Source organism: Phyllopteryx taeniolatus, chromosome 13, assembly GCF_024500385.1.
Source record: "Phyllopteryx taeniolatus isolate TA_2022b chromosome 13, UOR_Ptae_1.2, whole genome shotgun sequence".
Lineage (NCBI taxonomy): Eukaryota > Metazoa > Chordata > Actinopteri > Syngnathiformes > Syngnathidae > Phyllopteryx > Phyllopteryx taeniolatus.
Genome location: NC_084514.1, coordinates 15,249,351 through 15,277,042, shown reverse-complemented (window position 1 = coordinate 15,277,042; position 27,692 = coordinate 15,249,351). Strand labels below are relative to the sequence as shown.

Below are 27,692 nucleotides of genomic sequence, written 5' to 3'. Positions count from 1 at the left end.
AGGTGCCCTGAAAGGCACTTTGAACACGTAAGCATGCGTAGTTCTGTTTTTAATATATGAACTTCTGTGTGTTCTCCAAGGCTACATTTTAACAATGCATTTTCTTGCTTGTTTTTAACTTCTGTAAAAGTGGGTGACTGCTTACAATAGGAAAACGCAGGTTCCAGTGTGACTAAAGCTCAGAACCGCTGCTTTAGAGGAAGCCAGCAGTGGCATTCTACAACTTTGTCTGGAAATAGCTTTGTGTTGGATGGGAGTAGAGGTCCATATTCGCCACTCCCTTGAGACTGTTCGACAGATGCCAAAAGTGCATTTAACGTGTGTGTGTGAGAGAGAGAGAGTGTGTGTGTGTGTGTAATCCAGATGAAAGCACATCAGGTACCCCACCATCCAGTAGCCACTGCAGAGAAGAGGATCCACAGCAGTATTGCATGTGCACATGCTTGCCGAGGGCAAGTCTCAAGGACAATCAAAATTTGATTTAGCGCAACACACTTTGGAGTGACTCAGAAGGCAGGATATCGAACAGTTGGCTCGACTTCTCTTGGATTCGTCCCACAAACTGAGAAATGTTGCTGTTTCTAAGGTTAAAAAAATGTAGGTGTGTTTAATGTGAACAAAGAAACTGTCTCATGGTTGGTTGCAAATCTGGTATCAAAATTTAATGTTGTTGAATGAGCATGCTTTAGAATCAACCAAAATCAGGAGCTGCATTGCGATCACAAAGTGACGTGTGAGTATAAAGTACAGCAGTGCCACTTATCAAACTCTTTTTTTGCTTTTTTTACTCCACATTTTCTTAACAAAATAGAGGCTCCTCAATGCCTGGTGGGAAATCATACAGAAGAGTAAAGCTCGGTTTTGTTATGCTCCTCCACCGGGAGCAATAAGCTATTATTTACAGAGAAATATGAACATCCACACAAAAAAAAACAAAACAAAGCAGCTCACACACTCGCACCATCCATGGCACTCCAATCCATTATGAATGTGCAACGCTGGAATGAAGTCATCTCAGCTCGATTCCGCACATATTATCATATATATGTCACACCAGGTAACACAGAGAGTCCCTCAGCTCCCATCACAGCATACCAGAAAACATCTGCTGTCATATCTACAAACATCTTTTGCGTTACCCTCACTATATAACTGTGCAAAACAGGAGAGAAACCCCACACACTGAGATCAGACAACCCTACTGTCGATGACAGGTTTAGGTCTACAATTCTGCTACAAAATGATGAAAGTATTCCAAACATAACTGGAGGCTATTTACCGTATTTTCACGAGCATAAGGTGCACTAAAAAGTCTTACATTTTCTCCAAAATGGACGGGGCGCCTTATAATGTGGCGCGCCTTATGTGTGCACCGAGTTCCAAAATCTGTAAATGTTGTTGTGTGACTTTGATGAGCTTGACTGACTGGGAGCAATTCCTGCCGACACGCTGCTTATATAGAGGAAAGGCGGACATGACTGAGGACAGCATGCGGACGTTAAAGGGGGAAGGGTGCGCGTGAAAGAGGACGCTCAAGACACGCCCTCAGTAGGTATATAGCGCCGGTATGTGCATTGTGCAAAACAACATCGGTTTAGCTAAGGACCCCCGAAAATGGCACCTACGAAGAGACATGCTTACGAAACACAGTTTAAACTGCAAGCTATCAGTTACGCGGAGGAACATGGGAATCGAGCAGCCGGAGCCGCGAGGAAAACGAGTTTCGCCAAGTCAAGAAGACGAAGCTGAGTTTCCGCGGAAACAAAGCGAGTTGGCCCGAGTTGGAAGACCAACTCGAGCAATGGATTAATGAGCAAAGAACAGCCGTGAGAAGCGTCTCTACAGTCACCATTCGACTGAGGGCAATAACGCTTGCAGAAGAAATGAAAATCGAACATTTTCAAGGAGGTCCGTCTTGGTGCTTTTGTTTTATGAAACGGAGCAGTCTATCCATCTATCGCCGGGCAAGTTACGCCACCATATGTGAGTGGATTGTGGATGCCCGGGCTAAGGTATCCGCTTTGACTGTTGTCCGAGGTTTCGCGAAAGCCGGCATCATTGCTGAACAGCCCCCCCGGCAACGAGACTGACTCCGACGACTACGAGAGGGAAGCCGGCATGTTTGATGGAGAACTTGCCCAACTGTTCATTTCGGATACAGAAGATGAGGACTTTGATGGATTTGTGGATGAGGATTGATGAGTACATTGTTAAATACTTCAATAAAGTACAACCGAACTCAGTTTTGCTCCCACTGTGTTTTACCATGCCTGCGCCCAATAATACGGTGCGCCTTATTTTTGTGTTAAATATAGAAATAGACCCCGTAACTGAGACTGCGTTTTTTAATACGGTGCGCCTTATGGTCGTGAAAATACGGTACATGAGCCATGTTGTCATACAAAAATTGTGGCTTTGGAAAAGTGACAAAAGTTCCTATCTGCAGGTTCATGCAGGTTCAAGAACGCTTCAGCACAGATAACCTGCGCAGCAGATGCTGCTGGCGGGCTTTGAGGCGTTTGCGCTCCTGCAGGTGTCGCTTCTCCTTGGCGTGCAGCTCCGTGAGGTATTCCGTGGCGTGGGTCAGGATGGCAACCTTAGGGGTCTTGGCCGACTCCAGACCCGGGATCTGATCCCGCAGGGCCAAGAACCTGGACCTCAGGTCGTTCCTCCTCTTCCTCTCCAGGAAGTTGTGGTTCTTTCTGCGGTCCGTGTCCTCCGTATCAGAGTTCAAGGAGCTTCCCGAGGGGGAGGTGGGACGGCTGGATGCCAGGCCCGTACGTTTGCTTTGGAGCTCCTCCTCGTCATCCTCCTCCTCGTCTTCGTTGTCGTCATCGTCGTCGGGCTCACTGTCGGGGGAGCGGGCAGCGTAGTTGTGCTGCTGCCGGTGAACCGAGGCGTGGAAGCGTTTGGGGCAGGGGTCCGCACGCACCGTGAGGGTCACCGGCTTACGGACACTCGCCAGTCGGACCTGGTTGTGTTTGCTCTCCACGGTGACAACATCAATTTCCTCTTCATCATCTGTGATTAGATATAGAAATAAAATGTCAAAATCAATCATTATGCAATACAAATAGGGACGCTTTAAGGGGATGTTTCATTCCAACATCACACATTTGCAATTGAGAAGTGGTCATGAGATGAAATTTCTATTACATTTCATTTAATAGGTTTGAAATGTATTGAGTCCAAAGAATGTATCTTTGTTCAGCTATGCCAGTGTCATATAGTGACAGGGAGAACAATTAAATGCCTTTCCCCTTGGTGTCAGATAGTAAAATTACCTTGCAGTTGCCATTCATACAACTGAATAATAGTTAAACTAAATAGAATAAGAAAATCAAGATCCTTATTTCAGTATAATCTATATACTTTCTGTTGTAATAATTGTTCGGTGCTTCTTCTCGTGTAAAATCTGCGCCTTGGCTCACGGAAGGTTGAGAAACACTGCATTAGGGACAGTCAGCAGCAATCCCAATTAGGTGGCAAAAGGAAGTGCATTCCGCAGCCAAGCAAGCACATCGCTATTTCCCCCACGCAGCCTCGGGGCAATGGAGCAGAGAAGAATCCAAGCCTTTGTCACGGACCACAAGGAACATTCATCAGCAATTGTAATGAGGGGACCCGGTGGCAGTAGGCGTCCCCCAATTGGAGGGATCAGAAAGTTTAGTGCTTTACTGTGCTCGTAAGAAGGGCTCAGCCAATCCAGCTCTTATGGCGGACTCAGATTATAACACAGAGGCTGCTGTGAGCATTTACGTGGGAGAAAAAAAAACACAACCAAAAATCATGTTTAGGTTGGACCCCCCCCCCCCACACACACACACACAAACACACTCCCCTCTGCAACTATGCAATGTTTTCCACATTACGCACTGTTGGGCAATAATTCGCTTGGGAGGTCAGGCTGCGCCCTTACCGGAGGAGTCGGTCCGGGACTCGGAGCCAGATGACGCCGTCCTCCTGCAGCTACTTGCCGGGTATGTGAGAACAGCCGCAGGGTCCACACAGTCCGACGTGGGGAGGTGAGCGCTCGGCGAGACGCAGTGCGCATTGCTCGGCCTCGCGAGGATCTGCGGAACCGGGGGAGCTCCGGGAGGCCGAGGCGGAGCCGTCTGCCTCCCGTGGACTGCCTTCTCCAGCTGCTTGCTGGCAGAGAAACTACTCCACATGCAGTCCTGGATGATGATGGAGCTGAGGTTGCGGAAGAGCCCCTGACCCTCCCACTCGTCGTCCGGACCCAGGACTCGGGACAACCAGCTCAGGCCGTCGCTGCTCTGCAGAGTCCGGATGGGCGACATGGGAGGGGTGGGCAGAAGCTCGAACTTTTTCCAAATGCCCTCGCTCGGAGCGGTTGACTTGTAGAAATCCTCCTCGGTGTCAAAGTCCTCGAAAAAATAGTGCTGGTAACAGTCCAACTCCATTGTTCGGCTAAAAATTCCAACTCAAGTCCTCTTTGGGTTTCGTCCTTTTGAACCTGAAGGGAAACATTACGGTTGTTAGCCTCGCGGCCATCACGTTCGACGAACATCTGCTCGCGAGGCCGACATACATGTGGCTATGACATCATGTTCTACATATAGATTTCGACGCTAACTCCTCTCGACTGGCGACGAGAACGCTCCGGTCGCAACTCCAACGAGCCGGCTTCTTAAATACGCACAAACAACATGGTGGAAAGTGCACTCAACTTCTGACAAGTTCGAGCAACCTCAACTCTCACAGAACATACAACTACTACTCACCGACTCGGAAAATTCCAAGCAATGGCAAATCCACTGGTAGAGCGGGCGAGTTGTCTTTTTTCGTTGTTGTTGTTGTTTTTCGTTTGCTTTTAGTTGTCGTGTAGAAGAAGGCCAACAAGTTGCAAGTTGCAGGCTGCGGTTCCGCCCCGCAGTGGCTTTTTCGCGCCAGTAGAAATCCGGTTATAAGAGGCGCGGGAGGGGGCGACCTTGATGTGGGGGGGCCTCCTCGCCAGCTTCCAAGCGGGGAAGACTTGGTTTGCATCAGGGGCGGGGTCGGACACCTCGGCCCGCCCCGTCGGCGTCGCCACTTTTGGCCACAAAATCCACGCTGCACCCCCCCCCCCCCCCCCATCTCTAATGATTGTTCATCATTCATAGTTGTTTGTAACTTTTTTTTCCATCTCAAAAGGTCGCACAGGCGGCTACGAAAGCAGACTGGGGCTGACTTATACAACATTCCAAGTGAAGCAGCATTCGACTGCTCTGCCATGCGTTTACTGTAGAAAGATTTTTAATTCAAGTGACATCCGGTTTAATGTTTTGTGGTTTAAAAACGCCACGTGCTAATAATCCGCAGTGCAAGGACAACAAAGTGTGACAACAAATAAAATCCCTTAAATATATCAAAATGATTTATAATGTAAAAAAATAGATATATAACAGCAAACAAATACGTAAACAGTGATGTAATTAAATAGGCGTCTATAAAGAGGTACAAAAAATTAAAATGTGCAAAAGCTTTATTTTTTTTTATCCAAACATTTTCCTTTTTTATCTAGTCTGTTCTTCCTCAATACTTCTGGCTTTGCTGCTTGCTCTTGGGGGCCACCTAGCGGTGGCGTTTCCCTAAGCATATGCATCTGCTTTACACTTGTAACAAAATGTATTACAAAAGCAAATGATGACATCCGTTCATCCAGTTTGTTCTATGCACTCAGTGGTTGGTTAAGTAAGTATGAAAATCTTATGTACTTGGCAAATATACAGTTCAATCCTTTACACAATGCCAGATTTGGAAACATTGATACGATTTTTTTTTTTTACTTGTTTTCTTTTGTCTGTATATTAGCGTGTCCATCCATCCAGCCATTTTCTAAACTGTTTTGATTGTATATCCCGTTTGTCTTTGGCTAGTGAGTTAGTAAATATATCAGATTTGATTTGATTTGATTTGATTCGATTCGATTTGATTTGAATGACCACTTGCACTTCTCATCCATGCCTCCAATGAGACAATACAAAAGTTGTATCACAAATTAGATCTTACAAAATATTGTGTTCCAATTTTGGGTAGTAAATGCATTAATTTAACAATAGGTTTTATTATTGTGGTGATAGTTCATTTACATTGGTTGTCATGCTAAGAGCTTTCAAATATTCGAGTTGGCCTGTACATATTTTCCAAAATATTTGACACTTGTCTGTATGCTGCAGTACAGTTGCATAATCACAAGTCGATTTTATATTTTTTTTCAAACCTCTTTTGACTATGTCAAAGCCACTAAGCATCATCATTTTTTGTAAAAGGTAGACTTTTTTTTATGCAGGTTTTTTACTAAACTGCAATACATTGTGCAGAAATAGCTAATGTTGTTGACAGTCTGTGTGGATCTGTGATAATTACATAATACTGTAAATTGTGCACAAACCTGTTGCCAAATGCTCAAAATACATCAGTAGTAATCTTGCTTCTAAATTAAGTGGCTATGCCCTAAAATAAAATGATTACATACATTATTGGACATATAGGATTTAGTGTTTTCTCATAATTGCATTTATTAATTTTGTTACGCTCTTGCCATAATAGCAGAATGAAATAAAATATATTCCCAATAGACTGAGGTTATTTATTATCGGACGCTTTACTTCGTAATAGACTCATTATCATTGATTTTACAAGCACTATTGCTGACCTGCTTTTGGCAGATATTTAAAGCAAAGGAGAAAACAGTCGAGAAACTCGTTAAACACGATTGTACTGGTGAATACAGTACACGGAAGAAGGTCTAACCATTTGTATAACAATGGAGGTGCAAATAATTCAGAGCAGTTGTTGAGTACTTCATTTCCATACTGATACTCACTCAGCATGTTGGGAACGATGAACTGCTTGTGGACAGTGAAGGGTGCGTGGAGCATCTTTGAATACTCCAATCAACTGTGCACCGAGGCAGTGTCGATCACATGAAGATATCATCAGTTACCACAAATGCTTTTTTCTGCTCCCTTGGAGGGAAAAGGCCAAAGTTCACCAACGTCTCGTGGCCAGACAACACCAGGTCAAACATCTGTGCCACCCGAGGGGGCCTCCACCTCCCCGCGTCTGGCATATTGATCCGCTTGATCATCACATGCTCGGCCTTCTCCTTAATCGCCTGTCACAGTGGACTGGACAAAAGCATCAACATCATGTTCAAGCTGAGTGAACGACATTGATTAGTGACGGTCATCTGTCTTTGGCCAACAGCCCGAGGTCCAACACGTGACAGTACACCAACTGAATAATGTGAATAAGACGACACAAACCTGTAACATCTAATTAAAGCAGGTGACCTGTTGACGTAAGAACTGGCTTGCTAGCGTTGTTCTTCCATGACTTCAAATGGATGCGCTATTACTTGTCATGATTATGGAAGTGAAAAGTAAACTTGCATAAAACGTCCACCTTGAAATCATTATATTGTTGTTGTAATCAACTGCAGTACATTATTCATTCCAAACAATGAGTTATAGGTCGCATTAATGGTGGAAAAAGTTTTGAAAAGATGTACCTTGGTCTTATTTTTGTATGTCACAAAAAATTTGCACTTTTTATGGGGAGTTTAGACTTTTTATATCCATTGCAGATAACATCATGCGAGTGGGCTGCTCATGCATTGAGCTTTTTCTTTGGATATTTTGCATGAAGTGACCAAGGGTTAGCGCTTGACTTGCCTGACGTCTGTGCAGGCAGCGTGGGCTCAGTTCCCACTCAGTGATTGTGTGAATGGTTTTCTGTCTGCCCTGGGATTGACTGGCGACCAATCCAGGTTTCGCTTGCAGTCAGCTGTGATCGGCGCCAGTTCCAAATCACCCTCAATAGGAAAAGTGATATAGAAAATGAATGAATGGATATTTCTGCAACACTCATTCAAAAAAAGAGAAAAATAGACACACAAACAGCTCAAATTAAGGTAATGTTTTTTAATTAGTATTTTATAATGGTTTTAGTGGTAAAATTAGATTTATAATGGGCAAAATTGTTCTGAAATCTAAACAGGCCTTCCATCGATTCTGACTGATGCCGATGAGAAGAAAAGATCTCCGTCATCTATCTTTAAAAACTTATTTTTCCTTAGCGGGGACTTTGTTGGGGTAACAATGCTTAACACTAACAATAGCCACCCCCCATCTTAACTTCAAGTGGCCACCATTGTCTTTTGTTGTTATAGTAGCATATGTGTGAGCATGGTAAAGAAAGGAAAGAGGGGGTGGGTTTCACCTCAGTTGAGCACCCGTGTTAGTCGCACGACCCATTGAATATCCTGAGGAGTATCACAAAGTCGGCAGTGAGGGAATTTGGGTGGTTGGATGTCCTCATGTTAGCCCTCCTTTTCCCCACGACCTCTGTGACACTTACACTAACCTTTGACCCGTACATCCCGTCTCAGAGCAGGTTTCAGAACGGGTCCAGTCAACCAGAGACTATACAGATGCCATGAATAATTCACACACGTTTTATTGCTCCCCTGAGAGGTAAAAATGCCACCACTCAGACACACCCCTAAAAGAATAGTGTCACAGGCCCTGTGATATCTTTACCTGCCAAAAATGACATCAAGCTGACCTAAGTTAGCCTATTACCTCTTACTTTTTTGGCATCTTTGTAAATAACATAAGTACTGAAATTCAAAGCCGGCATGCTGTAAACTCAAAACAACCATACAAATGTTTTGTCTTGTTTTGTTTTGTTTCCAAGGGGCGAGACAGCTTTGTAGGTTTCACTTCCAGTGAAGGAGCGAATCTCTCCATTGCTGCTTGTAGGCAGGCCATGCCTCCTTGTGGCTAAGATGCAAAATTTCATGGATCTTAAAGCAGCGAGAAAGATGCATTACGTGGGTTTACATTGAAAAACAGGAGGGGTTAAAAATGTCTATGTACTTTTTAAATTGTAAATAATAAATTATATAAATATGGATATGTTCTTTAAGGTATTGTGTGTATACATAACTCTGTTGTAATTATTTATGTATGAAAGACTGCTATGCATTATTTTACTAGATAAAATAAGTCATTCTCAGTTTTTTTATTTTATTATTTATAACACATTTAATCTTATTGAAATAACCAATAACCTAGTGGAGTAATTCAATACAAATAAAATACATGGGTGTGTGACTAAATTAATGGTACAAATATTACAGGAATCTTGTTGAGACAAGACTCGATGGTGTAAATGCTGAGTGCGCCGGATAAAAGAACGCAGCAGGCCGTATGTGACCCCTGGGTCACACTTTTCCTGCTCGTGCCGTAAGTAGCTAAACCACTTCTAATCATGATGCGCTGAAGTTTTATATGACTATAAGTACAACCACGGTTGACTGTGAACTTAATATAGCCTACAGTGGCTCTATAAATAAAGTTGAGTTAAGTGTTGCGGCACGGTGGCCGACAGTTGAGACTGTTGAAGAGATATTACGCACTGTGACCAAAAAATATAATTTCTTGATCTTTTATTTCGTGCAGTTTTAAACTGATGACTAGGTTTTCTAAATCAATTATTTCGTATTAAAATTATGTATTTAAACTCAATATGTCTGCAGATGTCAGGACTAGCTTTGAGGTAGCTACAGTAAAAGGTAGGTCCGGCAACAGAGTGTCGGTCAATATTTTTTGTTCAAGACTTATTACCCATTTTTATAATTATATAGTGAAATGTATCCTTCAAGCTAAATGTTTTAAATAAAGAAAAGCTTGGCCCGTACGGGGATCGAACCCGCGACCTTGGCGTTATTAGCACCACGCTCTAACCAACTGAGCTAACCGGCCACGTTTACAGACCCGTAACTTCGATATTATGTGGATGATATAGGTTTATATAGGCTTGAATTGCTGGGTCCTCCAATTCTGGACCGACGTCACCCTCTTTCTCCCCCATCACCTCTAATAACCTCCAGCTGTGACAGTGACGTAGTGCGTGCGTGCACATGAGCGAGAAAAGACAGAACGTGACAATGCAAACAAGACATCTTTCCACTTTATTTTGCGCTTTCTTACTTTTCGGCGTGGGTTGCTGCAAAACGGGCACCGACGGCTCAACAACTGCCCAAAGACGAAAGCAAGTTATCAAAATGGGCAACCCCAAATCCAAAAGCGCCCCATCGAAATTGAGGTTGTCCGAGCACGTCCCAGCAGTAGAAAACGCCCGGTTCGACTTGGCGTCCCTTCCTGACGTCTCGGTGACCTGCTCCGCGTTCGACTTGGTCGTCCGGGTCAAGCCGTCGTTCTACGGATTCGGCGCGGATGAGTCCGAGCTCCAGCTGGGCCGAAGCTGCCGAAGCAACGGAGTCCTGGGAGCGTACGGAGACCTGCTTTTCACGTATCCCCTGACGGACTGCGGCTCCCGGCAAGAGGTAAAGCGTGACGTCAAGCATGATGTCACATTGTGCATCCCGAATGACAATTTCTATTCCCCGTCGCCAGTCGACGCGCGACCTCCTGCTCTACAAATTCACGCTCCATTATGAACCTTCAACCGCGAGGATTCCAAGTGGAGCGCCTCGGTTTGACGTCGACATTGAATGTCGTTATCAAAGGTACGCAGAGGTGGCGAAAGACTCCGTAATTGCGTTGAAGTACACATACTTGCGTGTAGGAGGAAAAACGAAAGTTCAAGTACTCTTTACTTGAGTAATAATTCAAAGTGAAAAGGATGTAAAAAAAAAAATACATTTTTTTTTTACTGTCAATTATCCATTTCGTTCCAGAATTGGAGGACATTTAGGCACCAACATTTTTTGAAAAATTGGCCAGTTATGTATGTGTTTTCAAGAAAGCTTTAGTGTGTGATACTGGACATTTTGGTATCAATCCGATACCAGGTAAATACAGGGCCAGTATCGCCGATAGTCGTCATCGAATTGCTGAATCTCAATTTTCTACCTCTATTAGCTTGTTGTTTCTGCTACGTCATTTGCAGCTCACCTTTTATCATTTCCTCTAGGCACATTTCTTATGTTACAAAAATCTCATGGCACATAGTCACCCAAAAAATGTATTTGCTACAAATAATGCATCTTTTTTCATCTATCGCTTGTAGCTGGTTAGTGATTGTAATCATCGCCAAACCGACACAGAGTCGTTATCAGCAAACTGTTTTTCCCCAGCTTTTATGCATAATTTCTCTTTGTGATGTTAATTTCTGGCGGCACCGCGGACGACTGGTTAGCACATATGCCTCACAGTTCTGATAACCCGGGTTCAAATCCGGCCTCGCCTTTGTGGAGTTTGCGTGTTCTCCCCGTGCCTGCATGGGTTTTCTCTGAGTACTCTGTTTTCCTCCCACTTCCCCAAAACATGCATGGTAGGTTGATTGAAGACTCTAAATTGCCCATAGGTGTGAATGTGAGTGCAAATGTTTTTTTGTTTATATGTGCCCTGCGATTGGCTGGCAACCAGTTGAGGGTATACACTAGCTCTCACCCGAAGATAGCTGGTATAGGCTCCAGCACGCCCACGACCCTAGTGAGGATAAGCGGTACGGAAAATGGATAGAATGGTGTGCTGTGAGATTTTTCAAAAGTAAAATATGGACCGAGTTTGGGAAATGCTAGTTTAGAGGCAGAGCATAAAAAAAGATCACTTAAATTTAACACACTTGTTGGAAATTTGCAAAATGAACCCCATAGAGATTAAAAGGTTAAATGATTTAATGTAGGAAAAATAATGATGATGTTGGTAGCACATGCTCTTTGGCATGTTTATCATGTGTTTTGAGAACCTGGCCCACATATCTCTCATACTATCTTTGTCAAGGTACCACCATGTGTACCAACTGGCAGTCAAGCCAACCTGGACAACTGCCCTTGTGCGTAAAAATCTGAGAGCGCATCCAAATGAGTTCCAAATCCAGTTGATGGATGGTATGTCTAAATACAACACACGGGTAAGGTTTGCATTCAATACATTATGTCACACTAAACTGTGTCAAATTCAGATTCATGGAGCAACCCAATCGAAAACCAAATGTTCCAGCTTGGTCAGAAGGTTAACGTCCAAGTCTCTGCTCCACATCTGCCCGCTGGAAGGAGACTGTACATCAACAACTGCTATGCTTCACCAGACAGTGGCTCTTCATTGTCCCACAGATACAAAATTATTGGCAATTCAGGGTATGGATTGTGTACAGGAGTTTGAAGGTTGTTCTCCTTGGTGTTCTGTTTGTGATGTCACGTTCATGCCTTCCACAGTTGCATGCTGGACAGCAAGCGACACCCCGGAGGGGCCTCTAAGTTCATCTCACAAGCTAACAGGACCCTGAGATTCTCATTCAATGCCTTCCAGTTCATTTCTGACCCAGACAGGGAGGTGAGAATCAGCACCCATGCTCCCTCGGTCCTAAAGTCTAATGTGATTTGAGCTGTTGTCTGTGCTCAGATCAGCATTTACTGCAAATTATTTGCCACATCAAAAGAGCCAGGTCCAGCACAGAAATCATGCACTTACGGCGAGGATAGGTGAGACTTAACACTAAAATAATTGTATTTTTTCCCAAGTGGATGAGACATTTTTTGCGCATCTTCTGTAAGGTGGAAGGCCCTTTCAGGAGAAGACAACATATGCAAATGCTGTGATTCACAGTGTGTGAGCTCAAAGTCAAAGAGAACAAGCATGGAAGGTACCCAAGTTCCTTTTTTACCTTCAGTATTATTTTAAGTGAATGTTTTTGTCTTTTAATCCTCGTTCATTTGTCTTCTGTGCAAAGGTTCCGTAAGAAGGGGCTTCGTAGTTGCAGATCAGCCACTTGTTGAAGAGGAAGGCTTACTACGTATCAGAAGACTGAATCGTCCCTTACATGATGTGCACAGTGATGCCACCTTGTGGCAAATTGCAGATGTACTCATGAATGATGGTGGTGAGGAAGACAGTGTGGAGGATTCTGGAAGAGAAAGTGTGATTCTAGAAGAAAAGATAGGACAGGAAGTTGAGAAGCTTGCCCATAGGTGGAAAAAGTCTGAAGAGAGAGGTTTAAGAGAGCTCATAGAGGATGGATCAGGATATGATGTTGAAGAGGAAGAATTTGAAGGCAAATGGGTGGTCCAAGAAGATGAAATAAAAGGGAAGGTATTGGGTAAATGGGTGAGGATGGAGCCAATTTTAGCATCACAAGTCACTGTGCTACAACTTGATACCAAAGGGGACGAAGGAAAACGGAATCACACACATGGGACTAAAGAGGCTCCAAGAACACAATTGTCTGATGTACAGAATAATGATGAGCTGACTTGGTATTTTACATGGTAGTATAGCTGAATGCATCAATCTATCCATTGCCATCTCAATAAAATTTGGCATGCAATTAAGGGATGCATTTTTCTGTTTCTGACACAGCACAGGTAGCCATCCTTCATGTTGCAGTTTCAACACATCTAAACTACAATATCCTATTCAACAATCTTGACAACCAATGCATAAGATTTAGTACAGATGTGAACCCTGAAATACACAAATATTACAGCAATAATACAGACCATGTAATGTGTCCATAAATCTTTTATTTTTTTCCTTTTCTGATTTATTACATGTATGAAAATCTTGGAGGGGGGGGGGATTCAAAGCAGAATTATCCCACGACTTGAGCCATAACAGCAACAGAAATTGTGTTCTAAATAAAGAATTTCAATATTACTTTACAGTGATTATTAGCTGACCCTGAACTACATTATGGGCCATGAATACAGTAAGCCTTAAAGGATAACCTTGTGAAAGAAGAGAACATAAACTCTTGATTCATATTATTTTAGAGATTCCCACTTCGCAAAGAGCTCTGGAGACCTTCTTCGAAGAGCAAAAATAACTTAAGATTTGTTTTCTTGAATGTCTTTGGTAAATTACAGAACTCACCGATATTGGCTATATTTACAGAAGAGCGCCCTGAATTCTGACAAGCACTGATTCAGCAGGACTTACGTATGTAGTACAGTCAACGGTGGCATATTTCAATCTCGTGCACCAGTAAAGCTCAGAACATCATGTGGCGGGGAAAACATATTGTATCTATTTAACTGTTGCGTGTGCACTTGAAAAAACAACCCACACCATTTGCATCAGTGATTTTTTTTTTTTCCCCCTCTTACAAGATCTTGGCATTAAAATCTATCCTGTCTTCAGTGTGAAGGCTCATGTTGCTCCTCCTCCAGCATCACCTGTCTCTGCACCGTTTGATTTCTCTGCTGCATCTGAAGTTGGGAAAATGAAAGAAGAGTTGTTTTGCGGAAGAAGTGCACAAAATGATCTTTTAACATTTGGCCACTTAAGTGATACATTGGGGAAAACTTACAAGGTGGGGGTGATCGAAAAGTACTGTAACTCCCCATTTTAAAATACTTTAAAAATAAATACATTTAAAAAAAATCGAATTCTTTCTGTTTGTTCATTAATTTATGGGATGACTTTGGACAGGATTGTGGGTCAATTCATTCTTCGTGATACCATGCAATGCAATCTGGTCCATTACCAGTACTTGGGAGATTGCTGAAGATTGGATTTTCATCCAAGATGGGGCCTTCCACATTTTGTATGAGTAGTCGGCCAGCAGCCCCGTTTCAACACCATGTGACTTTTCTCTTTGGGGTTGGTCTACTGTGGGAGAAAGTCTACTGTACCACACTAAAGACTGGAAGAGCGAATATGAGAAGTAATGTCTTCCATCTAACAAGGGGTCCAGGTGAAATTAGTTGACGCGATTCCTGGGCGGCTCAAGCAGTTCATAGCGAATTCTAGTGCCCATGTCGAATATTAAATAAAACCTCATGCTAAACGCTAACTTTCCTTGCATATCCATTCCTTTTATTAAAAAACAAATCATATAGAAACTAAACACAAAGATGTAGAAAAAAAAAAAACAATAAATAAAATGAACCCCACGTATCCGCAGTTCCACATTTGCAAATTCGCATATTTGCAGATTTTGTGGGGGACCTCGAGAGTACTTTGTTATTCACTGAAAATGTCATCCATTCACTGCTTTTATGCTCAGGCAAGCAATAAATGTATTGCTTTGGTGAAATCTTGGTGGTGTTGTTTGGTTTAATTCATTCATAGTGTTCACCGTCAAATGAGAAACTGAAAGTATGTTCCTTCTTTGCTCCCAAAGTAGCCACTAATAGCCCATGTGCTCTACTGTTACAATTCACCTGTACTGTAAATGCCAAAAGAGGATGACCTAATACCATCCATCTTCCATACTATTTATCCTCACTAGGGTTCCAGGTGTGCTGCAGCCTATCCCAGCTGACTTTGGGCAAGAGGTACACCCTGGACTAGCCAATCGCAAGGCACATTTACAGTAGAAAAACAACCATTCACACTCACATTTACAGCCAAGGACAAAGTCGAGTTTTTAATGAACCTCACATGCATATTTATGGAACGCAAACTCAGAGTAGAGTATGCAAACTCCACATAGCATTTGGACCTCCAACCGCAGAACTGTGAAGCGGATGTGCTACCCACCCAATCACCCTGTCGGCAGTATGACTTAAAACCGTTTGTGTAAAGAGCTACGGCCCATATTTGTTTGCCCATGTGCAATGTCACAGCATTTTGTGCTAGTGTGTTATTTAGGCCCGTATGCAAGACACTATTGATTAGCCTCATGTGATGGTGGTTTCTCAGTGTTGGTGCTTTACACCCCTTCTCAATTTTAAGTGTTTTGCCACCATCTTGTGGCATCTATATACAATTACAACCTCCTTTTAGGGGAGTGTTAATTAGTCACAGATTTTTGTGATTCAAGGCAGGGCTCGGTGCCTCCCTCTGCGAATAGCATGATTTCATTGTAATTGTTGGATTTATCTTACCCAACATTATAAAAAATAGTAATATATAAGTACTTTATTTTAAAAGAGAGATTGCTTCTCTATCACACTGTATAAGGAAGCTTTAAAATGTTAGGCTTATTACGGTGAAGGTCAAATTATGATTAAAATGTTACGAATCAAATACTAATCCTAATTAATCCTAAAACAATTCACATCCCCTATGGTTGCAGAATTCACATTCAGTAAGAGACCACCTCCCTTGATTCTTCATTGATAACTTGTGGACTTAAAAAGTATCCCCATCATCTAACAATTCAGGCTTTTCCTATAAATTGTTACCTCTTCAACATTCGGATTATTGCAGTATTCTTTCTTACCCATGATGCTCTCTGTCTGTGCTGGCTGTCCTGCAGTCTGCTCCATTCCATCACTGCTCTCCACATCTATGGCCTTTGTTTTGGGTTTCTTTGCAACAGGTGGCGGCATCTTGACTTTCTTTATCTCTACCTCCTTGATCACCTTTGTAGAAATGTCTTGGTTTTTCTGTGAGGGTGTCTTGGTGTCTACCCCTACCCTTTTGTTGTTCTTTGAGAAGATAAAGCTTGCTGTATTGGTTGGAGACTGACCATGGTCTTTTGGTGATGTAGGTGAATGCAAGCTGAGGCGAAGTGCAGAGCTGTGGTTTGATCTGGCAGCTGTCCGCAGGCGAATGGCCTCCTGTAGGTTCATGGAGGGTGCGGGGGAGGTGATCATTGCTGGAGACCTAAGGGCTGTGGGTGAAGGTGCAGGTGGAACAACAACAACAACAGTCTGGTCCTGGGGTAGAGCTGGTTGGGAGGTGACAATGGCGGGTGGAGACGTTGACGTAGGCGAGGATATGATCAGAGATCTTCTAATGGGCTTCTGTGGAGCCTCATTATTGGGTTGGGGAGATTGGACCAGGTTGTTGGGTTGCTGGATTGTCAAAACGGCCTCAGCTTGAGCTTGCTCCTGAGCGATAGGAGGTTCGGGGCTGCTATTAACAGGCCGCAGCTTGACCATCTGCAGAAGGGAAGGTGTGACCACAGGTTCCTCTTGAACATTTTCAGAGGAGGGTTCAGGGCTTTCGTTCTCTGTGCTTGCAGTACTTGTCTGGTGCAAAAGACTGGCAAGACCCCCAGCAGGAAGAAGTGGTGGCACAGGAATGCTTAAAGGTGGAGAAGACTGTGATGATGGACGGATGTCAAAATTTGATGGGATGGAAACGTCACTCGGTGGTGAAACGGGAACCTTCTGAATATGGAACCCATCAGTGTTTGGGGGTGCAATCTCAGTTGAAGCGAGAAGTTCTAAGGGAGGTGGAGGTGGGATATTTTGAGGGAGAGTAAGAATACCATTACATGAAATCTGCTTACGTTGAGATTCAGATGAGATGCTCTCTTGTTGAAGGATGACCTCTGAGTCTAATTTTAGAGATTCACTTGGTGGTGGTGGTGGAATACTTTGAGGTGGATAGAGTTTGGAAGCAAGGGTTTCTTCTTCCGGTGTCTGTGAATTACTCTCTTGAGAAGATGGAGGAACAACCTCTTCAGAACACAGAGCTGAGACTGTTTCTGGAGGCACAAGGGCGGGCTGGCTAACCTGAGGAGGGGGATCTTCTTTAAAATTGACCAAAGGTCGAGGGATATCTTTTGGAATTAGAGATGGGAGCACTTGAACCACTGGGGGGGCAGACTCTTTAGCTAGCACAGCTGGAACCACTTCTGGGGGAGGTGGAGAAACCTTTTCAGTTATTGGAGGAGGGACCTCTTTAAGTGGAGAAGCAATGACTTCTTTCATTCTCATAGGAATGTTGACAATAACTGGTGGAGGGGGGGCTGCATAGGCTGGTGGAGCGGGTATACTCAAGGGAGGCGGAGGTCCAACCTCATGTGATGTTACGGACTCCTGTGGTTCAGGTTCCGCGGTCACAATAATTGTTGGCCTTGTGCTATAGGAGTGACGTTCTGTGATATTTACTGCAGCAGGCACAGAATTTGGTGGCGATGTCGGAAGGGCTCCAACTAACCCTTCTTCACTAATTAAGGGTGGAGGTGGAAGGGGGAAATCTAACTCATCGGGCACACTGACCATTTGTATTATTGGCGGAGGTGGTGGGGGCCAGGATGAATCAGGGGAGGCTAAATTGTTTACCTGCGTGGTCTGTTTGCCAGGGGGCTCTGGGGGGAAGTGTGCAGGAGGAGGGGACGGGGATGTACGTGTTAATGAAAGTGTATGTATGATATCCATTTTAGCCGTTACCTCTGAAGCTTGTGTGGCTGTACTTTTGCCCATGCTGTCCCTCATCCCTGCCAGCCTTTCTTCCCTTTTCTCCACAGACTTCACTAACATTCCATTCAATATGTCACTTACTCCTACCTTCTGATCATTCTGTTTCACTTTGCCATTTCCTTCTGAATTTACATTCTGAGAGAGTCTTTCGTTACTGATTTTGTAAACCTCGTTCACATTCAAACGTGCACTTTCTTGAACCTTCTGCGTCCCTAGCGCCATTCCATTCGTAGATTCCACTTTAGTAGTCAGATTTTTCTGTTTTCTTTCTCCAGCCAAACTTTTCACAGAGCCCTCTGTCGACACAGATGCAGATGACCTCTGTTGTCTCCTGTCTTTTGGATTCTTTTTTATGATGGCATAGACATTGTCCGGGGCTGGGGGTCCCAGAAGCAACTCAAAGGTACGTTTGTTGTGAGCCCAAACTTCTGGAGGAGGGGCTGGAGGTGCATGGACTTTAGGGTGTGGAGGGATGTCAAAGAGCTTTCTCAAGGTTCTTACAGAGGGGCTGACACTTTCACAATCCACTTTTACTGGTTGAGACTTGACGGATATTGTGTTTTCATTCGTTTCCAAATGTGTGAGGGAGGATGGCGATGAGGCACCAGGAAATAACCTCTGAAGCTTTGCTAGAATTCCTCTTTTACGTTTTGGTGAAGAGCTGCAAAGTTCAAGCTGAGGAGACATGCAATCTTGACTTGAGTAGCCGCTGGATGGGGAGGTTATTTTGCTTACTTTATTTTCCTGTGGTGGTTTCCACTTTTCTTGTGTAGAAGAAACTGTCTTTCCCGCCTTGGCCAAGTCACTGGCCTGCGGTGATTTTGCCATACGAAATAACACAGAGCCTGTCGAGTCATCCAGAGAGCTCATGTCCCCGTTGTAGCCAGGGCTATCTATGGTCCTAACAGGAGAAGCTTCAGGTTCATCAGTTCCCCAACCTAATGCTGAGCCACTTTGAGGAGATGGCTCCTTTGAAATGACCACCACCTCTGCTAAATCTCGTGACCGCCGCTTCATCTTGTGCAGAGAATAGGAGCGGCTTGGGGGTGGCGGCGCCCTTTTGGGTTTCATAACAGAGAGGCTGCGCACAAAGGGCCCCTCCCTCTTAGCCCCACGTTCCTTGCTAATGAGCTTGCCATTGACTGTGATTTTGATGGAGTCTTGTGAGGCCTCCTTTCTAGAGATATTGCCGCTGGAGATGGTTGAAGAGTCAGACACCAAAGTCTCTGAGGACTCAGAGTGGCTCCAACCGGAAGTGTCTGACAGGTTGTAGGGGTTGTGGTTGCAGGCTGAGCTGACTTTGGAGCCTCTCGAGGAAGTGGTTCTACAGGAGCTGCGGGATGGGGAAGGGCTGGACAGAAGCAGGCTGCTCTTGCTGACAGTCCGGACGCTGTTGCGACTCTGGCCTCGGCTGATCTCCACCACTTCAATAGATGGTGGCAACACGGCATTAGGAATGATTTTGGACATGTAGGCCGCCTGGGGGGACATTGAGATGACTGGGGAGGGCATCTCCTGCTGGAGGCTGTTGGCAGTGGTCATTGAGGGAACGGCCAAGGATCGAGGCCTCTGCCCATCCGTCAAGTCTGGGCCCAGTCGGTGCAGCAAGGCCAGGTCATCCATATGACCAGCACGAATCTGCTCCACTTGGTCCTCGCTGATGGACTGGATGACATTTTCACCGGGCTGTGATTCTCCTTGATGCGCACCGTCACTCTTGCCACTCAAATGCTCTTCCTCCTCTAACTTTGAAGACACTGTCCGGCCCACTCTGTACAAGCCTGATGGAAGGAGGACGAGTTAACATAGATTCTGAGGGACATCTGTGGTGCAAAATATCTTTGCATTATAACTTTGCCATTCTTCACTTAGGTGTTATAATGAAAATTTACTTTTTGTTGCTTGTCTACAAATAGCTCTGTCTCTGTAAAATTAAACATCTCAGTCATCTTTTGTAATCTGCCTATTTCTAAAGAATTGTCTGTGAGCAAGCCATTCTGTACTTCTACCCCACTGTTAGGCTAATTTGCATTTAAAACAAACAAACAAACAAACAAAAACACCACTTTCTCAAACCATTACATGACCAGCTAGGCTGGGTGAAGATGACTACTCTTGTCAAGCGGAAGCTCGATCATGTCAAAGCCAAAAGGCTTTAGGCCAGAGCTGTAGTGTTAGCACGGATTCGCGTTAGCTTACAGCTTTAGCTTCTGATAACCGGGACACACTTTAATGTGCTGTGAAGTTGTACTGCGCCAGGAGTGAAAACTGTCTTAATGGAGGCTCCCACCCACGTTCTCTCATAGATCTCTGGGACTTTTGAGAACATTTGCATGACACAGAACTACACCTCGTTAAACAGTGTGATGAAGTGCATGTTAAGTGTACTGTAAGTCTTCATTCTATTGTGTATTGAGACCATTCATTAAGACAAAAATGCATAATTTGTCTCCTTTAAAAAAAAAATTTTGCACTTAAAATGTAATTTAAAATCAACTGTAGTGTTGTATAATAAAGGGTGTTAACAACTGTGAGAGTGTGATAACGGAATGCATAATTTATTTACATGGGATTTTTTTTTTTCTCCAAATTTGACCACCCTAGATTACAGATTGTAATTAGTCTTTGACATTCCTATGTACAGTAGATGCTTTACCCATTTATCTTGTTTTGAACCACAGTGGCTAATAGTTTATCCAAATCAGATATTAATTTCTGTGCCAAATTCGAAACATACTCAGCTCCATACCGAGCTCTCGCTGAACATGCCGAGGAATGCCTCCCACAGTCTTCCTGTGTCGTCTTCGTGTCCTGCCTTTTTCTGACTGCTTCCCGGAGTTTAAGGGCCTGAACGTTGATCCTGGTTCAACAGAAGGAGGCAAGAAAAGTCTCTTTACATGACCATATACTGTGGATACAAATACTTTTGTTCTTTTTACATTTCGTACAACAACATATTGAAAGTAGACTCTTAATGTTAAAGTCTGTACCAACTATTAAAACATCTATTAGTGAGCCCTCCACCCTGGTTATGATAAAATCATCACTGACTGCTAGTCGAAAATTGTGTCTTATTTTGTGGTTACCTTGCCTGGTGAGACCAGAGCGGGAGGATCTCCTAGACACAGATGATTGCATAGAGGCAACGGAGGATGTGTCAGGAATGGTGCTATCAGTCGTAAACCCTTCACCCTCCCCATCTGTCTGGGCTGTCATTGTCGACTGACACGGGTATAACACGAAAGTGTGTGAATCTTCAGCAAAAGGACACCCAAGAAATTATGAAATTGAGGTTGCAATGTCACTCACAGTTGTGCTTTCATTATCTTGGAACTCCACTCCAACATTGTTATCTGGAAAGAGAGTAAAATTTAAATTTGATTTTTTTTCCCCCCCTCAATGTCATCTGTTGCATGACACCCTTTCAAGCAGAGTTGTGGCATGTACTGCTTCTTAGTGCTAAGATTCAAGACTACAAGAGCTTTATACCTTCCTGTTGCATCATTTTCAAGCCTTCCAAGGCCTCACTGTGAAGGTCCTCAAGGTACTTGGGCCTGCTGGCCTCGATGAACACGTTCTCCTGGAGCAGCGGAGGAGGCGGGGTCTTATCATCATGTAGATTTAGCACAGCTTGAAAGACAAAAAGAGAAAACAAGGGGAGGTGATCAGCAAAGTACATTGTTACTATAACAGCAGATTAGCTGCCCATATGGACACCAAAGAGACAATCATGTTGTTACTAGACACATTTAAGCCCAAACAAATAAATATGCAAGCAAACAACAGAAAGAATATCCTTGAGATTAAACCTTTGTTTCACTCTTGAATTCTGGATTAAACTTTGCCTTTGAGAATGGCACCGAGGAGGATTATCACATCAAAAATCTACTTTACTGAAATTTATGACAGGATTTACACATTCTTCTGGACTAGATCTAATCTTATTAGACAGTGAAAGGGGAATTAATGAAACCGTCACATTTAATTGTACATGTGTAGTAAGAAACCTTTTTGCTTAGGTAATAAGTGCATAACAGAAATTATGTGACAAGAACCATGGATTGAATCCAGAAAAAGACAACCGGATTTGAGATACAAATGACTTGCATGTGAATTTCAAACATGATAAAAACCTGAAGAGCCACTTTGACTGGCTAATGAATGTCTCGCATTCTCACATTCAGATCATCACTGCTTTGCATGTTCTAGCCCTTATTTTGTTTATCGAACATATCAGCTACACAAAAATAAGATCTTGTTAATCATGCAGTCACTTCAACGTGTGGGCCACTTGCCATGTGATGAAACTCTAGTGGGTCCTGCTCAGACACTTTTATGTAATGCTGACAGCCGCTCTACATTAAGCCACCTACTGTACTCGATTTGCCACACAGTCACTGTAAGGCCATGCTGGAATTAGCCTGAGCAGCCACGTTTAACTGTTAATAGTCAGCACTGTCTTTTTGAAACGGCATACTAAAAGCACTAGAAATTTCCTATAAACAATGTTACTATTACAATGTACGTTTCTCTCATGTTTGAGCATGTATATATATCAGTTTCAGGTTCAAAATACTGAAACTAACTTACACAAGTTAGTCAACAGTAAAGTCATTTTCCAGCATCAGTCTTGGTCATATTACATTCATAAACCAATCTGCATTATTGAACTGATAATAATTAGTATCTGCTGCCTACACTTACCTTTCTTCTTGACTGTGGTAAAGCAGTACAAACTAGAGCTGAGGTCATTAGTAGAAAGCACCACCATGACTTATTTTATAGCTAGTCAATGATCCAAAAGTGCAACAGAACTTGGTATAAAATGTCTCAAATACAACAAGGTAAAAATCCACATGTACTGGAAACAGACTGCCCGATTAGAACGAAAGGATGATCTGTGTTGTTTTTGAAAAAGTTGTTTTTGTCAGTTCCATTCAGAGTGGAGAATGTCTCAACAGCCAATAGACGATCGGAGCTCAGGCACTAATCCTGTGCCGCCTAATTCCTGCCATCGCTCTTGCTGCCCATCTGCAAACACCCTGATTGGTCAGTGGGCTCAAACAGCGGTCATACATGTAAACAATGAAGAAAGACTTGTTGTTAGGGATTTGATGGACAAGGGAGAAACTCCGCACAGTTTCCCTACTTTGAAACAAATTGAGATTCATTGGAAAAATCTAGTTCTTAAACCTCTAGTCACAAGGTTAATAATTTAGCCACAAGGGGGAGCATGGAGATTGAGCAAATTTAGTCCTAAAACAAAGTTTAAAACATGTCTCAAAAGAGGCCTGTAGCTCCAGCACATGGTCATACATGTGAAATGTGTTCCTGTTGTCTTGGCACAACTTTGTTAGGTTGTAATAATGCACACAGATGACAAAAGGAGACCATTTAATCTATGACTAACTTCTTAAAAACTGTAGCTGGATATGATAAGAGATACCCCTTTAATCTGTGACTTTATTTAGTTATTTTCTATTTACGTCTCCAGTAATGTAGTGCGTACACATCCTGATACATGGAATGTATGACATCTGAACAAATGCAAAACATTCTCATGCTTACAAGCCTTCTGAATAACTCACACGAAAGCAGTTTACAGAAGAGCTGGACTGAATTGTATGTGTTAAAAAGAAAGACAAATAAATTGGCTGCTAAAGAGTGTGTGCACTTACAGTATACTGTATATAGAGCCAGTTGATATGGACACATGGTGAGACAAGACAGTGTCCAGTTACCATGACTGAACACGCTTTACGGGAGAGGCGTGAAGACGTGGGTGGGGTGTGACTAGCAGTTAATGAGGACCTTCTATAACTATCACTGGTTACACTCAAATATGTGTGCATATTAATCACTGACCTCTTAAAAGGCACCATCTGTCCGTGGTGGATTGACAGTATTAACAGGCTGGAAGTGATTATCTATCAAATCCAGGCTGATGTTTACATCTTGGATTTGAATAAACTTACTAAATCCAATGGACATGATCCTGCGTAACCAGTCTATTCAAGTTCCAGAGCTCAGCCTCCAGAAAGGGAAAAACATTGACAGCAAATCTGCTTAAGGACATATGATTACATTTCCAGAGTCATACTATAAATAATACTCTCTTTACAATTAGAACAAAAAAAAGACAAAAGGGTTTCAGAAATATGTAAATAAATCCATTTTTTGGCCACAACATTAGATACCGTACATACAGTATTTACTGAATGAAATTTAATGGACAGTATGTGTGTTTGTTCAATACTAGTGTAATAGTCAACATTTGGTTCCAAGAATACCTCCTGTTAATCAAAACTGCGCCTTTTATTCACGTAAAAGCAGAATTTTTGATATGTTAGATTTGATCTTATTGGATTTTAAAGATACAGCTAATTAAATTGCTGATGAGTGTATGTTTATCATTTTTTTTTAAAAAATTTAAATTTGTAGTGAATGACAAAACTGACTCCCACTTGAATTTGTATCGTAATTTTTAGTCACCTGACGGTCTGCTGTATATGAAGTTTTACAGCCTTTTTTTAAGCAATTTGTTCAAATTACTTCTGACCTGCGGCACGGTGGACGACTGGTTAGAGCGTCAGCCTCACAGTTCTGAGGACCGGGGTTCAATCCCCGGCCCCGCCTGTGTGGAGTTTGCATGTTCTCCCCGTGCCTGCGTGGCTTTTCTCCAGGCACGCCGGTTTCCTCCCACATCCCAAAAACATGCATGAATTGGAGACTCTAAATTGCCCGTAGGTGTGAATGTGAGGGCGAATGGTTGTTTGTTTATATGTGCCCTGCGATTGGCTGGCGACCAGTTCAGGGTGTACCCCACCTCCTGCCCGATGATAGCTGGGATAGGCTCCAGCACGCCCGCGACCCTTGTGAGGAGAAGCGGCTCAGAAAATGGATGGATGGATATGGTGGTGAGGTTAATGTTGTGGCTGATGAGTGTAAGGTTACGACTTAATGTAATTAACACATTTAGAGCAAGTTAAAAAACAACGATGATCCAGTGAAAATGATTTTGAAAACTTTAATGTAAAGACGACATTGTGAAATCAATCCCTGTTCGGACGGAACAGCAAAAGTAAGTGAAAATGCCAATGCGGCACTTAGTAAAAAACACTAGACCCATGCGCATTGCTTTTCCTCCCTGGTTTACAGTAAGTGCCTTTTACTTGTAAGTATAAATGCTACTACAGCACAGTGGGCCTTATTACCGTTTAGGCTGCGATGTGCTTTTGAACATACTGTACCCAGAGTGAACACTTAACATACATGCACAGTCTATTTTGCCTTTAGTGTTTTGAGGCTCAAAGAGTTGTGATTTCAACCATTTTCAGCTTGTGGAAAAGGCCCCTAAGGGTATATGCAGTTCCGCACACAAGGCCATTCAAACCTTGCCAGACTTGGCCAAGATTCCCCTTCACTCTGCTGTCCCCCGTTGCACACACACTGCTTTTTAAACAATCAGACTTTATCCCATTTTCGTATGCTATCGCTTCACTCTACCACGCTGCATTCTGTTTATTTCAATTGGGAAAGGTGGCAGTTTCTTTATTTTATGATAGCACATTGCGCAGAGGCATGTGCATGCCCTTGACCAAGCCTGCTGTGGACTCTTTCACATTCTGAATTACCTGTATCTATTCGTTATTATGTGTTGTGCAAGATGACAACAATGCAAATTTGTGCATTGACGTCTTTGTCGTTCATGTGACCGTACATGACTGTCATGGAATTTTTGACTGAATTATTTCTAGTAGTGTGATTGACTTACCCTTGACCCTAATGAGGACAAGCAGTGCACTATTAAAAAAAAAATAATGGACGGATAGATATTTCTAGCGGGTGTTTTTACTAAACTAGAGCATATGACGTGCGCATGTGCCAAGTGTGACCACTTCATGCTCAAATGATGAATATATGGCAAGTAACAATCACACTGCAATAATTTTATGACACTTCTACATTGCGCATGCGTGTAGAGGACTTACAGTATCGTGCCAGGCCATGCATGGCATTCACACTGGCCAAACGTACCGGACTTTACTGCATATGTCAAGTGGGCAAAAGCAGAGATTGTCTAGCGTGAGTACAACCTTAAGTCTATCCTTTCACAGAAGCCTTGTTCAAAGACTTAAGGACTTCATGGCAAAATCAAACCACTCTTGATCGGCATCAGCCAGCAGCAGTGAAACAGATTCCAATAAAAGCTAGGCAGGAAAATGTAAACTATTCAGGCCTGCTTGCGTGTGTTTGAGTGCAGCTTTACAGACTCTGACTGTACAGTATTAAAAGGCAATGAAAGTGGATTTGAAGTTAGAATGTAATGTAATGAATGAGTTGAAAGACATGTAAGACTGAGTCATTGGAATATCAGAAGAGTGCAGGCTTATTGCAGTAGGCCTCTGACCTTGACAGAACACTCTGTACTAGGAGAGAAAACAACCAGCACCTTTGTTATACTGAAACCTTCTGTACGAGAGTGCTAAATTATCATCCATACTATGGATTCCAACTCTTAGATCTCAAGTCTTATTGTTCCAAAGCACTCATTCGACGTTGCTTTTGGCTGGTGACTCACAAAACACACACTTTATCACTCTTTGTGTGTATTACTCTGCAGTGACAAACATTTTCCTTTCTTGACAATAGTCACACTGTCGCATATCTTGCAAACGAACAATGTGCGATGTCATCAGTGGAGCCAGGCCAGCCGTCCTTTTAGCTAACACCAGATATAAAACACTGGAAGATTGCACTGAAAATATAACACAACATAAGGAAGTGGGAAATTGGTATCATGCATAGCTCATCTAAGTGACCAAGATGATTACCCAAGCCATTTGGGTGTAGTTACTCGAGACCAGCCAAAATAAAACCCTCATAAATGCCAGTTTGTCTGTCTGTCTTTGTTATTCTGTCATCATACATGAAGAAAGTATTTTTTCATGCTCTGTTTACAAAAGGGGTTGGCGCCAAACCAAATTTTCTCCCCAAAACATCTTTTGACAGTCAAAACAGAAATTTGAGAACCATACAGAAATAAACCGAACTTTACTGCTTGATAGATAAAGGGGAACACATTGAGTGGCTTACATCATAATCTCTCTACAAAAATAACTGCTGCAAAAGTGCTCCTTCCACCTCGATGTGGCTGCTTCTTTCACTTCCGTAAAGAAAGGCAGTGTGTTTCATTTCCTTGTTTTCCATCCCACGGCTAAAAACACTGCGATTTTTTCACAAAGCTGATGTTGGAGCTGAAAAACCTGTACTTGGAAACAGTAGAAACGACATCACACCTTTGCACAACATGTACAACCAGGGCCTTTATGGCAATCCGCGCAATCACACAGAGGATTCTGCAATCCTCCCTCCTCAGACAAATATCTTCATAAAGGTAAGGCATGTGTGGAATTTTAGAATGAAACTGGAGAAAATAGGCCACCTGCTAATATCTGGAGAGGATTGTATGAACCAACCATCATCTTCTCACCTCATTCGAACAGTGCTCAGTGGGCCCAATTGACATCTAAAGTCACCTAGGTGCATTTGACTTGTGTGATTGCTTTGATGTTTACTCAATTGATAGACTTTCCCCACCTCTGACACACTTACA

General features: G+C 43.0%; 3 protein-coding genes and 1 non-coding gene across 7 annotated transcripts in view; 1 reads left to right on the top strand and 3 right to left on the bottom strand.

Moving 5' to 3' along the window:
- Nucleotides 1-636: 636 nt before the first annotated feature.
- Nucleotides 637-5,031, bottom strand: LOC133487515 (protein L-Myc-1b-like). Of its 2 annotated transcripts, XM_061794202.1 has the most exons (4): nt 4,746-5,031; nt 4,553-4,650; nt 3,920-4,477; nt 637-3,021 (listed from the first exon to the last, which is right to left on the bottom strand). In XM_061794202.1, exons 3-4 carry the CDS (start codon nt 4,422-4,424, stop codon nt 2,459-2,461), a joined length of 1,068 nt encoding a protein of 355 aa, XP_061650186.1. In that variant the 5' UTR covers nt 4,425-4,477; nt 4,553-4,650; nt 4,746-5,031; the 3' UTR covers nt 637-2,458. The 2 variants fall into 2 exon arrangements, with proteins under 2 accessions (XP_061650186.1, XP_061650185.1); XM_061794201.1 differs by lacking the exon at nt 4,553-4,650 and having other exon boundaries at nt 4,746-5,030.
- A 4,668-nt stretch (nt 5,032-9,699) lies between these two features.
- Nucleotides 9,700-9,773, bottom strand: trnai-aau (transfer RNA isoleucine (anticodon AAU)). The gene has a single exon. It is a non-coding gene; the product is annotated as a tRNA-Ile (tRNA).
- On the top strand, nt 9,750-13,306 carry si:ch211-67f13.7 (uncharacterized protein LOC565426 homolog). Its single transcript, XM_061794189.1, has 8 exons — nt 9,750-10,357; nt 10,428-10,540; nt 11,760-11,866; nt 11,941-12,115; nt 12,194-12,311; nt 12,381-12,460; nt 12,533-12,621; nt 12,709-13,306. The coding sequence occupies exons 1-8, from the start codon at nt 9,932-9,934 to the stop codon at nt 13,245-13,247; spliced, it is 1,647 nt and encodes a 548-aa protein (XP_061650173.1). The 5' UTR covers nt 9,750-9,931; the 3' UTR covers nt 13,248-13,306.
- A 172-nt stretch (nt 13,307-13,478) lies between these two features.
- LOC133487506 (uncharacterized protein KIAA1522 homolog) overlaps nt 13,479-27,692 on the bottom strand; it is a 35,903-nt gene continuing 21,689 nt past the window's right edge. For 2 of the 3 annotated variants that reach the window (XM_061794179.1, XM_061794177.1), the window contains exons 3-8: nt 21,566-21,706; nt 21,386-21,429; nt 21,163-21,298; nt 20,814-20,936; nt 16,144-19,857; nt 13,479-14,182 (exon numbers count right to left, since the gene is read on the bottom strand). In XM_061794179.1, the coding sequence (XP_061650163.1) occupies nt 14,124-14,182; nt 16,144-19,857; nt 20,814-20,936; nt 21,163-21,298; nt 21,386-21,429; nt 21,566-21,706 (4,217 nt within the window). In that variant the 3' untranslated portion in view covers nt 13,479-14,123. The remainder of the gene's footprint in view (nt 14,183-16,143; nt 19,858-20,813; nt 20,937-21,162; nt 21,299-21,385; nt 21,430-21,565; nt 21,707-27,692) is intronic. The other variant, XM_061794178.1, reaches the window with a different exon arrangement.

What these genes read in the sequence shown, in the direction of transcription:
- LOC133487515 (XM_061794202.1), bottom strand. Translation starts at nt 4,424, where the DNA reads ATGGAGTTGGACTGTTACCAGCACTATTTTTTCGAGGACTTTGACACC. An exon ending in GTCCCGGACCGACTCCTCCG is followed by an intron (nt 3,022 to 3,919) that starts GTAAGGGCGCAG and finishes ATCTAATCACAG; the next exon opens with ATGATGAAGAGGAAATTGAT.
- si:ch211-67f13.7 (XM_061794189.1), top strand. Translation starts at nt 9,932, where the DNA reads ATGAGCGAGAAAAGACAGAACGTGACAATGCAAACAAGACATCTTTCC. An exon ending in ACTGCGGCTCCCGGCAAGAG is followed by an intron (nt 10,358 to 10,427) that starts GTAAAGCGTGAC and finishes CCCCGTCGCCAG; the next exon opens with TCGACGCGCGACCTCCTGCT. An exon ending in AAAATTATTGGCAATTCAGG is followed by an intron (nt 12,116 to 12,193) that starts GTATGGATTGTG and finishes TGCCTTCCACAG; the next exon opens with TTGCATGCTGGACAGCAAGC.